General features: G+C 37.3%; 1 protein-coding gene across 1 annotated transcript in view; it reads left to right on the forward strand.

Moving 5' to 3' along the window:
- The window catches only part of LOC306858313 (protein lin-7 homolog A), a 48,883-nt gene continuing 34,180 nt past the window's right edge, over positions 1 to 14,703 (forward strand). Inside the window, exon 1 of the mRNA XM_079398767.1 lies at positions 1 to 145. Coding sequence (XP_079254893.1) covers positions 106 to 145 — 40 coding nt within the window. The 5' untranslated portion in view covers positions 1 to 105. The remainder of the gene's footprint in view (positions 146 to 14,703) is intronic.

A 14,703-nucleotide genomic window follows, 5' to 3' on the forward strand; every position in this document is an offset into this window, starting at 1 on the left:
GGCTCCAATCCGCGCTCGCTCGCGCTCTCCGCCGCTACAGTGCGCGCTGATGCCGCAGTTCCAGTCTCTCTCCCTCTCTCTCTCTGATAATAACACAGCACAGTCATGGCGACAGTGACAGTCCAAACGCTCACCCTGGAGCGAGGTGAGTACAGCCAAACGCATGTTCAATCAGTCCTCGCTGCTGAATTATTTGTGCGCAATTCGTTTGTCGGATTTTTTTTTTGCATTGTTGGATTTGGCTCTTGGGCTGTTGATGTTTTGGTGATGTTGATGGTGTATGTCAGGTGTATGATGGTGATGATGACGGTGATGCACAGAACACGCTCTGCTTCAGGATCCATTACTGTGTGTGTGTGTGTGATGTTCATTGTGTATTCGGTTTATTTTAATAAAGCACTTTAGGCACTCGTTTCATACATAGCCTACACTTTGCTCAAAGCAGCGCTGTGTGTTTTCTTTATTTTGTCTTTATTTCACTTTACAGAAAACTTCTCAGCGTGTGAAACTGAGTTGTTTATATAGCCTACTTCAATCAAATACAACCGGATTAGATTACACCGAAGCGCTTGAATAATATACTGTACGCGCGATGCTTCCATTACAGCTGAAAGAAGAAGAAATGTCATGTGGATAAAAGCTTGCCTTTTGGTTGTAACCTTGTCGTGTCTTTGTTTATTATCTGACCTGAGTGCAACAATGTGGGCCGATATGCTTTTAAATAGCCAACAAATTAATTGCATTTAATTTATGCACGGTTATACACCAGGTCAAATAGTAGCCTAGAGAAACTCAAACCATTTAACGCGTCCCTCAAAGCAAAGCGATGGAGAGATATTTTTAGAGAAATGAGACACCTCTGGCATGTTGGATATGTGGGAACTGTACATTGCTTCAAAACTAGTAGCGATGTCCGATTGGTGAACGAATTGTTGTTTCGAGTCAGATCTTAACAACGAATCAACTGAACCGACTCACAAACACTGTCTGAACGATTCGTTCGGTTCTCCAAATATCTGCCTGACTCGTTGAACCGAGAAGCAACGAGTGAACTGATAGTAAGAGCATTTAGAATTTAAGCCAAAATATACTGCTTATTAACTGATTGTATGACAGTTTTATCAACACGTAGAGAGAAGTTGTTTTAATAAAGAGCTTTTTGTTAAAAAATGCAACTTTTTAATCCAAGAGAAACAAGTGAATTAGTTTCTTGTACATGTCAACGGTTCTTTAAAACAATAATAATATTGCAGAAGAATCACTAAATTGTTTTAGGTGAAACTGGTTCTTTTAAACAAACTGTTTGAAAGAACAAGTTCATGAAAATTCCCATGACTAAAAACTAGGCTTATTATAATTAAATATACTGTTTGAACTACAAACAATACAACCATGACTTTGACACCCATTTATGTAGAACATTAATATTTTTGTTGTAGGTTTATCACGTCGCTCAGTATGGTTTGATTTGTTTGCACTGTACATTGTCCAACATTACAGATCATATAATTAGAGATAACAGGAATCCAGTGTTGTATTGCATTCAAATGTGTTCTTATGATTTGTATTTTCTCGTAGATTTCATATGGGCAAAGCGGTGCCCCGTAAACAATCTTAACACTGCTGGGTCTACGGGGGGGTTAGCTACCCAAGAATTTTGCGCGATGGCCCGGGGAGCACACTTTTGAAAACAACCACCTGAATTTTACATTAGAAAACCATACTGGAGAAACTACAAAGGGGGCCCTACAAAGCAATTACATTTAAGTGGAAAAAGATTTATTTTGGTGACATATTTTGAGCATTGCCAGAAACCCAAAGTAATTGTTATGCTTCATGATAGCACATTTAAACAGACAGATTTATGACAGCAGAAATCCAAAACACCAATGGCCTCACATTATTCAACATCTCTTGCAATAAGCCTGCTATGCTTGAGGTTATAGAGGCATAGCGAGGAGCTTGAATTGTAGCTATAATTTGATCACCGACAAAATAACCTTGTATGGCCCTTTATTTTGGGTGCGGCCGGTTAAATGAAGGTTGTGAGATTTTCCTGCAATTGTATTTAAATAACAGATGCTCAAAGATAAGAACCACTCCCGGTTCATTGTGTAATCCAGGACATGTGGAGGTGTCACTTATGTACAGTATAGAAATGCTAATCTAGCGTGCTAAAATCAATTAGATACTTTCTCAATATGTGTAGAGCATAGACTCACAGTCCCATAAGAAACTCTAGATGCTTGCGTTTGGAAAACAGAACTGTACTAGACTTCCTCAGAAGGAGAGATTGAAATCAGGGAATATAGGGATTTTGGAGTTGTGAGGATGACTATACTGACTGACTAGGGTGCTGCTCTGGCTTGCTTCATTCCAAGGATGGAAGGGTCATATTAGGAGCTCCACAAATTTTCTTGGTGGGTCGGTCCACTTGTGTGCCAACTGTTGAAACAAATTTAGATATAAAGCAAAAGCTTATAAAACTGAGAAAAAAGTATTGATTAATTTTTTTTAAATACTACTGCATCCTAATATGCCTATTCCTGACTATATGATGCATATAATGCATTTGATGCATTTGATGGACACTTTACCCCGTGAAGACACGGGAGAGGAGTTATGAATGGAAGTAAAGTTATGCTACTAACACAGCCAAATGACAATGCCAACATGGCGGATGTAGTACGTCTGATTTGCATTCTTACTATACACACATTCATACCCTGTATAGAACATACTTTTTTAATAGTTGCAAAGCAGGTTCTTTAACAAAAGTAGTACCTACTCAGACAGTATGCAATTTTTCATGCAGCTTGCCTCTTCTGTAGTTTTTTTCTGACCTTGCGGTCTTCAGAAAACCAATACATTATGGCACACCATGGGAGAATAAACATTTCAGGAGTTCCTGTATTCCGTACACACATTGTGTATTACGCACACACATGGAACAATGATTTGGGGGAATCATCGCTGTGTTTAGGTGCGGAAATCACTCCTAAAACAATGAATCTTCTTGGACAAAGCCCTCATGTTATGCTACTACTGGTGTGCCTTATAAGTGAAGTTAATCAAATCAGAAAAATCACAAATATAAATGCGATCGAATGTGCCTCCAATTCCTAGTCTATTGAAAATGTCAATATGTGGGATGCAAACATGGTTCTCTGTGATTAGCATTGCTTGACATAGGCCTATGCCTCTCAAACAATTGTTCAATTTAATAGATTTTCCTATGCAATGTAAAAGCATTATTTTTGAACTAGATAACGCAGAAGATGATTTTTTATTAGGCTAACACTGGGCTGTTTTTTTGGTCACATTCCATCCCTGCTTCATACAACTAATGCATTAAACTTGCACAAAATTAATTTATTTGTTTTCAAGATCTTGGAAGACTCATGTCATATTGATTTTTGATTTTTTTGAAGTCCTCTTTTTCTATTCAGAAAAACAAAATTAATTCGAGTACTTTGCTAAATTAAACATTAAGGGTTCCTCTTTGACATCCTTGAATTTGAACAAATTTCTTTTGGAAGATTTTAAGAGAATACTGACCCGAAACAATATCAAGACAGTCATGAAAGCTATCCAGTGGTACAAAAGCTTTGAAGGCCATTGCCAACTAACTATAGGATGGTTATATAACTTGTATAATGTACCATTGAATTATATTGCATAAAATAGCAGTGATATAATCTTTCCTCTAGGCAAAAGTGTTTCTTAACATTTTCTGTCCACTTTAGTCTGTCCATTCAAAGATAAAAGCCCAGACCAGCCTACGAATGAGATCAAGGGATCATATCTAAGACTATTCTTAGAACAGAACAAGACCGTCTGTGTCACCAGTAATTGTGTGTATGAAAAAGACAGTCTAGAAAGACAGACAGTGGTATCAGTCAGACATCAGGGGACAAATGCTCTGTGAGGTCATTTGTGCAGGACTTGCATAGCTTGCATCTGAGCTATTATACTGCGAGGTGATTTATGTGCCCTTTGCAGTCGGGAATGTCACAGTTGGGCCAATTACTGATAATTCACAGGGTTTGATAAAGTGAGGTCCTGGGATATGAGCCGGACACCAGAGAAGGGTACTGCTTTAGCTCCTGCTGTTTTGGCAGGCCTGCTGTCCGGAGACCAGCGTTTTCCTCAGGCTTGCCTGACCCGTAAAGGATGGCCGCCTGAATCTGGAAAGCGGCAGATGGCTAGCGCTCTCTCAGGCAATTCATTCTGGCATATAAAATGGTGAAGACAATGCAATCCTCAGGAAAACAGTTCTGTTAGAACTGTGTGAAACATAGTGTAGAAGTGTCTTGGCTGACCGTGATGTCAGTGTTGAAGCTTATAGCTTTAGAAACCAAAAATTGTAATGTAATGGATGACAAATTTTGCTCTGCCTCTGAAACAACTGTCCTTTTATGAGCACTTATACCACAGGCACATATGTGTGCAACTGTTTTTTTAGGAAAATGATGGCTAAAGTAGTTCCAGATAGATCTTGACCCCATTACAGTTCCATATCACTGTGCCAAATGACTTCAGTTACTTCAGAGGTTCTTAAACCATACAACAACTGACTGCTAAAATCTGATCTACTTTTTTTTTTTTTTATTACACTCAGATGTAAGTCACAATACAAAAATAAACAATGCTGTACTTCTGTTTCTTCACAACTTGTAGTTAGAACATGGTTTGGAACAATCAGTTCCTCATAAAGAAAAGTCTGGCACTAAATAATTTTGTTGTGTAACTTGTTTCACTTGGAAATATGCCAAATTACAGTGGTAAAGTGTCAATTGCCATTTCATGCTAACTTTAAACCAAACTATTCTATATACAGTATAATCCTAGATAATCGTGCTTCTACAAACTTCAGACTTTCTTGTTTGGTATAGCTCTTTTACACTGTGTTCCATTTAAAGTCACAAAATGACATGTAAAGAAGAAAATTTTGGCTCCTATTAGCTTTGCAGGTGTTGAGTTGTCAACAAGGATGTCTCCTGGCATACTGCACCCATAAATGATGCTGTGCAGTGCTAACATTTGCAGGTGTATGGAGATTAGCAGAGAGGTTCATTTAGCTTGTTTTACGCAGCTGTCTATGCAAATTTGCTAAACAGGCTTTATATTCATGTACTGCAAAGTGGGAATGTTGACTCATTGATATCATTAACAGTGAATCTCTATGTGCCACCACGTTCTTGTGATGTCATACACCTGCATATCAGTGGATCAGAGTTGCAGATTGAGGTTGGAAACTGCTGGAGTAAGACATTGGAATTTCCGACTCTCCGAGTTGAATGGAACATTAGCATTATTATTACTGCGATATTTACCCATGAGACTCTCAACTCTGTGCAGTTAGGTTACATGTGCAAATGATATTGCACTATATAGACAGAGAAGATTATATGACAGCAGGGAAATACTCATTCAAATGCTATGCACACAATGTCCAGTCACACCCTCAACTGTGTCTTCAACACAGAAAAATAATTTGCTATGGACTCAGTCCTCGATATTGAATTGTGGGCTGGCGATGTGTACTCTTGCCACGGAGATTGATGTCCTTGTTATTAAATCCTGTCTAGAAAGTGCAAAGAGGTATGAGTTTTAGTCTCACTTGAAAGACAACACTGAGTTCTCTGCAGAGATCTGGTCACTCCTCTAGACAAACAGCATCTCGCTGCACTTGATTTGCAGTGTTGAGGTTTCTGTGTCCGTTGTAGGTATTACATTGTGTTTCACAGTATTTATTTATCAGCCTTTCCTCTACCTTTGAAATTACTATATCATTAAACCATTTTTTTATTTAAAAGGTTGATTTTTGTTTAAAAACTACCAGGTTTTTGTCTGATTCAGTATACATATACCAAGATGAATTTATATTCACTTGTCCGTCCTTATCAAGCTAATGGGTTCATATAGCTAAAAGTAAAAGACTGCACTGGTAATATTGAATATAAATTGGAATGCGAAACCTGGTCTGCTGTCAGCCACATTGAAATTCAAATCCTCATTATGAATTATAGTGGGGGGGGTGTAAAAGGGTCCCCAGAGTAAAGATTTATTTCTCTTTCAGAGCTCATGACACCTAAAAGAGTTCTCAGTTGTGTTTCATTGGGTTTAAAGATTCATACAATTACGGTTGAACCACTGATGGCAGATGGACTATTTTGACGATGTCTTTCATACTTTTCTGGGCCTTGACAGTGTTAATTGTTTGGCAATCAATGGGACAGTCACAAGCATCCCGGTTTTCATCCAAAATATCTTAAATTGTGTTCCGAAGACGAACAAAGTTTTTATGGGTTTGGAATGGCATAGGGGTAAGTGATTAATGACAAAATTTTCATTTTGGGGTGGAGCAACACTTTAAAGTCGACATGAAATAAGAATTCACCCTATCTAAATTATATATTGTATTGGGAATGATGTACTGCGTTTAATTAATTAATTAATATATTTTATTTTAAATTTTTTATTTTTAAATCAGAATTCTACATATGGAGGACTTCTCCAATCATTTAGTCCTCTTAAACCCCGACCCTGCAAACTCACGTTCATCTACCTCGATTTTTACAAGCCACACCCACATCTTAAAATCAAATCAACAGCTAATATAAATATATCAGTCCCTGTCCTTCATTTTTTCTTTTTCTATTATCCATCATACTTGGATGTACAGTACAATACAAATACAAAAGAAAACGTCAGCCAGCCACACTTCCATTTCATCGCAACTTATTACAAAAAATTATATAATTGTTGTGTGCATCCCTACTGTAAAGACAAAACAAATCAAGTTAAATAAGTTGGTTTTCTGGTCTTAACTGGTTTAAGTTGGTTTTAGCTGTTTTAAAATGGTCTCACAACCTGGCCAGGCTGGTGTTTACCTAGTTTAGCTGGATGGCCAGCTGAACAGCTTTAAACTGAAAAATCTCCAATAACCCTCTAAATCCAGCAATATTATGAATTAGCCACCTCGTAAAATATGTACGAATTGCCATGAGATGAGGCTGAGAAAATCACATGGAGGACAATTGAAATTGTCAGCAGGCTCTCCTGGCACGCATTCTGTTATACAGTGAAAAACAAACAAAAAAAGAATATGGGTGATGTCTAGGTGACGCTTGACTGAACATCCGGTAGGTGACGCTGGCTCACTCTCATTGGCTATCGTGGATATCACCTCAGAGTCAGCCCGATCAAGAGTCGTAAATATCAAACATGTTTTATATTTATGATTTGAGATCGGAGACGCTCTGTCTTGATCAAGAGCATTTAAATAATCATAATGACACCACACAATAGAGGTTTCTCTAAAATAAACATGTGTTTGTGACCCAATAATTTGGTGGTGCAAATCTGCTTTAAAATGTTTAAGTGTGTGGCCAGCCTAAGACCAGCAAACAAGCTTGTATGTTTTTTTCAGCAGGGCTAAAAGTACATTTATTTCTCAGGAAGAATGATGAAATCTCTAGCTTTTGATTGCAGATTGCTGTATTGGCAAATCTGAGCACAGTTTGAGGAATTGTTGAGAAGAGACACACGTTATACTGGTGTCTTTTCTCAGGAAAATAATCTCAGAAGGAGTCTCCATTTGTTGTCCATGAGATGAGCTGTCTAGGATAAACAAGTCAAGTTTGTGACACAACAATTCAAACATAAATTATTGAATCACCCCTTAAAACAGAAAAACTGTGTGTTCGCAGAGAGAACTTTGAGATATCTCACAAATTATTTAATACTTTGCTGACAGCTTTGCTGAGTATTTATTTTTTTGTCAGGTAAACTCAACTAAATGTATCTAAACTTGCCACGATAGAATAACCTAGTTCACCGGTAAAGAGAGTCTAAGCATGATTCCTGTGAAAACTGGACAAATATCAAAATAATGCTCTCAAAACTTCACATTATTAATTCCTTTTAAAGAATTTTCTGTTGATGTAAAGCAATCCTCTCTTTCTGAGGAACTCAAATTCTCCCAAAACAGATGTTTGAGGGGATGTGTAGAAAAGAAACAAAGCTATTCGCCTTATTAGATGTAGGTATACCATCAGATGATTCTGAAACTGATATTGCAAGATTAAAAAAAACAACAAACAAATCGTTTCTTTAGCCCAGGGGTGCCCAAACTCAGTCCTGGAGGGCCGGCATCCTGCAAAGTTTACTTCAAAGTTTTTAACTTGTACTGCAACTATACTAAAAGTGAAATGATATGTATACTGATAGTTTACTAATTAAATACTTTTAGTAGCATCTTTAGTACACCTTGAAGTATAGTCTCAGTAAACTACTAGTTTAGTAGATTTATACTGCAAGTATACTCGTAAGTTTTCTTTAAGTGAACTTTATATCATACTTTAAGTATGTCCCTATTTAGGTATTAATGTGTATATATTTTGTTATATGAATATCTGAACATACAAAACATCAAAAGAAAGAACAGGCTTTCTGCTTGTAAACAAAAACATTTTATTCTAGCTTCCTGCATTTAAAAAAAAAAAACACTTGAATATGGGTAATTTTCATAAATAAAAAATAAAGAAATAAACAACATTTTGAACAAAAAGCTGAAAAAAAAAACTATGAATTGGATTCAGAATGATAATCAAAACGTAGATGGTGTTGATCAACACCCCAAAGCTTGACAGTCATTATTACCTCGTCATTGGTCGACATTTTAATTCATAACGTGACACAGTTTTGATGCCGTTTTATGTCTAATGATAGTGTTAGATAAGGGCTGCATCCAAAAACTGAACAAATGCTGCCTTTGGAGGACACATTTCAAGGAAGGCAGGCATCAAGGGACGTCCGAATCCAAAGTCAGCTTCACTTCCTGTCTCATGAGATACCTTCATCTCATCGATTTTTGAAGGCAGCATGCCTTTGATATCCCACAATCCTCTGCGTTCCATTCCGTGACGGTTGAGCTAAAAAAATAAAGATGGCATCTGAAAGTTGCATTTGGTGGTTAGTTTGTGTGTAAATGTATATTTCTGATTAACTTTTGGTTCTTTTTATGTTATTTCTATCGAGAAATGTTGTGTTGTAGTAATTAAATATTCATTTAGTTATCACAAAATCTATTTTGCTGTAGATCAATAAACCGTTACGCTGCCTCAGAAGCCCGTCCGAAATCCGTTTCACGAGGTGCCTTCGTGCAAAAACGCTGCCTTTGAAGTCATTGCCTGACAGGGCAGCGATGCAACAAGTCAGCTGCCTAAGTTTTCGGATGCAGCCGACATGTGGAAACATCTGTTGTTTCAATTTCTTTCTTAAATGTCATTTTAAGTATATTTCTGAGAAGTACATAAAGACCATTTCTGAGAAGTACATAAAAGTATACTGATAGCACACTTAAATAAACTTCTTTTTCGTAAGGGGCGGGCAAAAACTGTAGATGCTAGAGAAGATTTTTTCTTCAGTACATGATCCAAATACTATGGTTGATTTAAGTGGTGTTTTCACTATGTCGTCTGAATCCACAGCGTGTTTGTGGGGAAAATGGAATCATGTTGTCCTCTGCACCATTAGCAGCAATGCTGAAGGCTACAGTGGTTTGAATGGAGAGCCGGGTCACATACACATTCTGTAGACTGGAAGGCTGAATGCTCTCTATCTCTGCGCTATCTTTGCCCCTACCCCATGCTTACACACACAGCCATGTGGGCAGACATCCCCATGTGGGTTTTACATTTAAAGGCACAAAATTACGCAATCACTCTGGCTTTTTTCTTGTTGGAAGACCGCACGTTACGAGAAGAGATACATAATCGTGTACTCTTCCACTCCATTGCCAACGCATTTGCAGCCCCCTCCGCTGCATTTACCAGTCTCCATGGTAATGTAGTTGAATGTACCAATCACAAACGTGGAGTGTGTACACCAGGCCCTTTAAATGTCCTGTTTGTGAGCCAGCGCTAGTAGACGTGACATAAATCCCAGGTTAGATCGACACAGGGTTTTGAGCTGCCACCATGCAAATCTGAATCCCACAAATTTAGCTCTTGAAATAACAATGTGTGCTACGATGTTTCCTTTCCCTGCTAAATGATGCCATGCATCACTCAGATGTGTGAGGAAAGACTTTATTGGGATAAGACCTATACTAATAAACCAAGCCTAGTTTGGCTGCTCACTGAAAGCCGGAAAAAAACTTGAGGCGCCATGGAGAATTAATCCTATCTGTAATAGCAGCGCATGATGTGGCAGCTTGAAATGCTTTTAGAGGTTTTTTTCATCTTATAACTTTGTTAATGGATGAATTTATCTTTGAAATGTTGTTTTGTGTTCCCTCAATATATATAGTCATTAACAATCTCCACGAATGCATTAACCAGTCCATTTATTTTGTATAAATAACTTTGCCCACTAAATGACATTATGGTGATTGATCTTTAGACAGTTAATAAGGCATTAGACATCATTTCCTTCCCTGAGATTATAGAGTTTCAGCTCAATATTGTTAAAGGTGCTGTAAGTGATTTGCTAACTTCCGCTACAAGTAGATAATCCCTTCAACCACACATCCTCTCTCTTAAGGCACTTCATCATCAAACCAATATCTGTAAAAGGTGTTTTCTGAGTAGCTAAAAAGGGGTGGGCCGCTTCCTTATACCATTTTTTAGGTTTACAGATGTAATGATATCAGAAAGTAGGGGTATTTTATGCAAGTTGCTTGTGCCCTCAAATATGCGATTAAAAGAAACAATTCAGTGAGATACGACCACTTTTTTGCCAAAGCCGATTATGTCTCCACCACTTTTTGAAATCCCTGCTAATGGCAGGGATATATTTAATACATCTTACAGAGAAAACATCTGTAATGGTCAAGCACGAGTATTAATTTAGTGATGAATACCGAGTGAATCTGATATTTTAATGTTTTGCTGGGTGATTGTTGCAGTTGTCGTCAGCGGCACAAAGCGACAGCAAACCAGTCATCTCCCACACACAGTTCTCAGACATGCTCTGATTTATCACCTTTCCACAACTCTATCCAAACAAATTTGTTACCAAACAAAGCCTAAGAAGGATGATGTTTTACATGGATATTGAAACGTGAGAAGTACAAAGCCTTGTTTACATAATGAATAATAGTTTAACAACCAAATGTTACATGGCAAAAATGGAAACATTTGCATTCTTGTCGAATGAGAGAGGCTTGTGAGCCCAATGCTGTTTCAGTTTCAATTCAAATAAATTCATTTTAGCTTAACGATTGTGTGCTGTTTATAATGAATGCCACTATAGCCTAATTTGTGTTTTTTAATATAGTTTAATATATAATTTTAAGGCTTCTAAAACAGTGTTTTTATGGGCATGATATTCAAATGACAATGGTTGTCAGCCACCACATTTATAAACGTACAATCATCAGTACAATGAGATTGGCGTCATATGAATGTTTCATGAATCACACCTGAACCCTGATATAAGTTGATTTGTGCTCTCAGATCTGTGCTCATTTCTATGTTAAACTGATACATGAGACATGCACTGTATAAAGGTCCTTCAAATTTCAGAAAACACAACGTACTTTGAACATTTTTCAAAATGTTTTATATTGACTAAGAGTTTTCTGGTAAGATGTTTGATCAGCTGAGCAACTGGAATGTTGTTAAACAACTGTAAAATCCATTGAACACTTTGTACTTCTATCCATCACATCCTCGTTTTCATTCCTGTCAAACATAACAGATGGCACAACCCTGGCTAAGGTCTACTGTAAAACAACGTATAAATGGAATCCAGCTAAAGAATATACAAATACTACATGGATACAAAAAGCATGTTACAGTGAATTAACAAGGACTTTTTTCGCGACAAATAGGCTATTCATACAGAATACATTCTTGGGTTTATTAACTCGAGTGGAACCACTGATAAATAAAAAGATTGCAAGGTCTCAAGACATGTTTTTAAAAGTTGAACAAGATGCTGAAAAAACAGTGATGCACAGTGCAGTGGTCAAAGACGCAAGCCTAGCGCATGTTTACATAGAAAAACCGAAAGTAAAACTGCAGTGGTTCTAAATAAATAGACAGGATTTTGGACATTTCTAATCATTATGATAATGCTACAATTTCATTTTTACTTGGCAAATACACCCCATTTTTACTTGGCAAATACATCATATAGAAGTATTTATCAAAACAGTAACAGATCATGTTAAATTACATGTGCAATTCATTAGCAAAATATTCCATAACATCATAATCAGCACATCTGTTCACAGCCTATCCCCCAACTGTCCCTACCACATTTTAATACAAAGTGACACCCATAGAAAGATCATGATAAACAGGAAGGAAGGTCTTAGGTAATGTGTATGACACAACAAATAAAAAAATCTCAAAGTTGATCTTTAAAGCAGCTTAAATACAAAGACTTTCTAAAATAATGAGCAAGAGAGACCACCGAGACGGAAACATCTGAATCAAGACACAAGAAGTATGAGTCACAGAGAGAGACACGAAGTGAGAAGCAGCAGAAGATCATCCGTGGTCATCCTCTGACCTCCCGGTAATGAGACATAAATGTGAAAAGGAGTGTTCACACAGTTTCCTGTGCTGGCTGAAAGGACACCAGCATGTTCAAGACGGCTCATTACCCCATACACGACTCCAGACCATCCTGTCGGCAGAATCCACCGGTAATGATGGAGCTTCAGCACAGGATTAATGAAGTAACGGTTGTCACATGCTGTGGCACTGCCTGTACATATGTGGATCTGTGAAAGCTGCCACAGGACACGACTGCAAAGGTCACCTTCAATAATCTGATGTCATGCGCTGTTGTTGGGAAAACAAAGCAAACAGGCTAATGGTTTGCATATTTTGTAACCCAGGCTCAGTGGAACATATCATTGTACAAAATGATATTATGTTGCTTCTTGCACATTTAGCAAAAGATTGAAAGTGAAATGTTCAGTGAGCAGCGCTAATAGTATATTTGGTTTTATCTGAATGTGAATCTGACAACCTTTTATTAGATTGGTTGTTAAGTCTCGCAGCAGTTCAGAAATTTTATTTCCAGTGGGTAATGCTAAAGTTTAATGCTCTATAATGTTTGAAAATAATGTACCACCTATAAAAACCAAACCGATAGGGTTAAAGCAAATGTAAGTGAAAAAAACACATTAGCAGAGTCATCCATGTCATTTTAGCTTGCTTCTACAAGTCTTTAAGCTCTTTTATCATGACTCGTGCTTCACAGAACTCATACCCTGGTGTACCAGGTGAGTTACCGAGCAATTTGACCACATCAGAAAAGCCATATGAAGCTGATCATGTGATCCAAACCTAAAAACTGTATTAGCTTACAAATCATGCACTATGATAAAAAATCATGCACTATGATAAAAGTGTTTTGAGGTCATAGCATAGTACTGTGCAAGAAACCACACAAATGAATCATTAATTTTGCACATTGTTCCAATGAGCCTATGTTGATGTATTGAGCTTTAAATCCATGGCAAGGCCAGAGATCTCGAAGTTGGCAGATTTTGGTGAAATAGTGCGGACCTTTATTCTGAGCGTATGCTCTAATTGCAATGTCAGTATTACGAAGTCTACATTGATCCTATGGCTCTGTCCCAAAACCTACAGAGCAGCTTCTTAAAGCATGATATGCACACTCCTGACAGGAAGTCTGTTAAAAAGTTGTATATTATTATACTGCCTTCTTTTGCCTTGCATAAGTGTCCATCCTATAATGCACTTAAGGTGAACTGGATATAGAACATGAAATAAAAGGAAGAGAGGAATTCACTTCCAAGGTGTGGCAAAATGGCACTACTAACTACAGGAACCACTGGACAGTGCAGTGCAACATTAAATCGGTGGGTGTGATCCACTGAACTTGCATTTAGTTTTGAGTGAAACCTGCACCAAGTGGAAAAGGTACTGCAACAATTTTGAATTGATCATAGACAATGCTTTGTGACGGTGGTGTTATGGGTGATCTGTGATTATTCCCAATTCAATTCCCAATTATTCACAATTCAAGTCCTTTCCCAGTCCCATCTTCTGCTCTTATAAAATATTAAATATATTTTTCTGGAAACAATGACATACTTTTTTCAAGATTCTTTGATGAATAGAAAGTTCAAAAGGAAAAAACATATACATGAAACATATATATATATACACACACACATACACACACATCTGAAGAAAAAAGGATGCAACACGTGTATTTAAGCTATGAGTATTCTAGTTAGAATTAATTAAAATTTAACTTGTCTCTTCATCACTCTACTTATTTGCTGCTGGAACTTTGATTGGTTCATGCCTTCGTTACATGCAGAATTGTCTATTACAACTGCATTCTTTATGGCACATCATCCAAAGTCCTAAATATAAACTCCAGTACATACAGAACTCGGCTGCATGTCTGCTATCATGACCATATCACCACTGTCCTTCAAAAGCTTCACTGGCTCCCTGTCTCACAATAGATGTCTTTCAAAGAAGTTTTCTTCATGCACTAAGCCCTCCATACAAAGTCTCCTTCCTCAAAACTCAAGCTCCTTCAAAACTGTTATTGGTTTTATTGTATTGCATTTGTCATTTTTTATCTCTGGCAAAGCATCACTGTGTACCTTGAAAAGCTCTATAAATAAATTGCATTATTAGAAATGTATTAAAAAGTTTATGTTTTGCTTTTCTCAATATGATTTCCAAATCATAC

This window comes from Barbus barbus (assembly GCF_936440315.1).
Source record: "Barbus barbus genome assembly, chromosome: 39".
Taxonomy (NCBI): domain Eukaryota; kingdom Metazoa; phylum Chordata; class Actinopteri; order Cypriniformes; family Cyprinidae; genus Barbus; species Barbus barbus.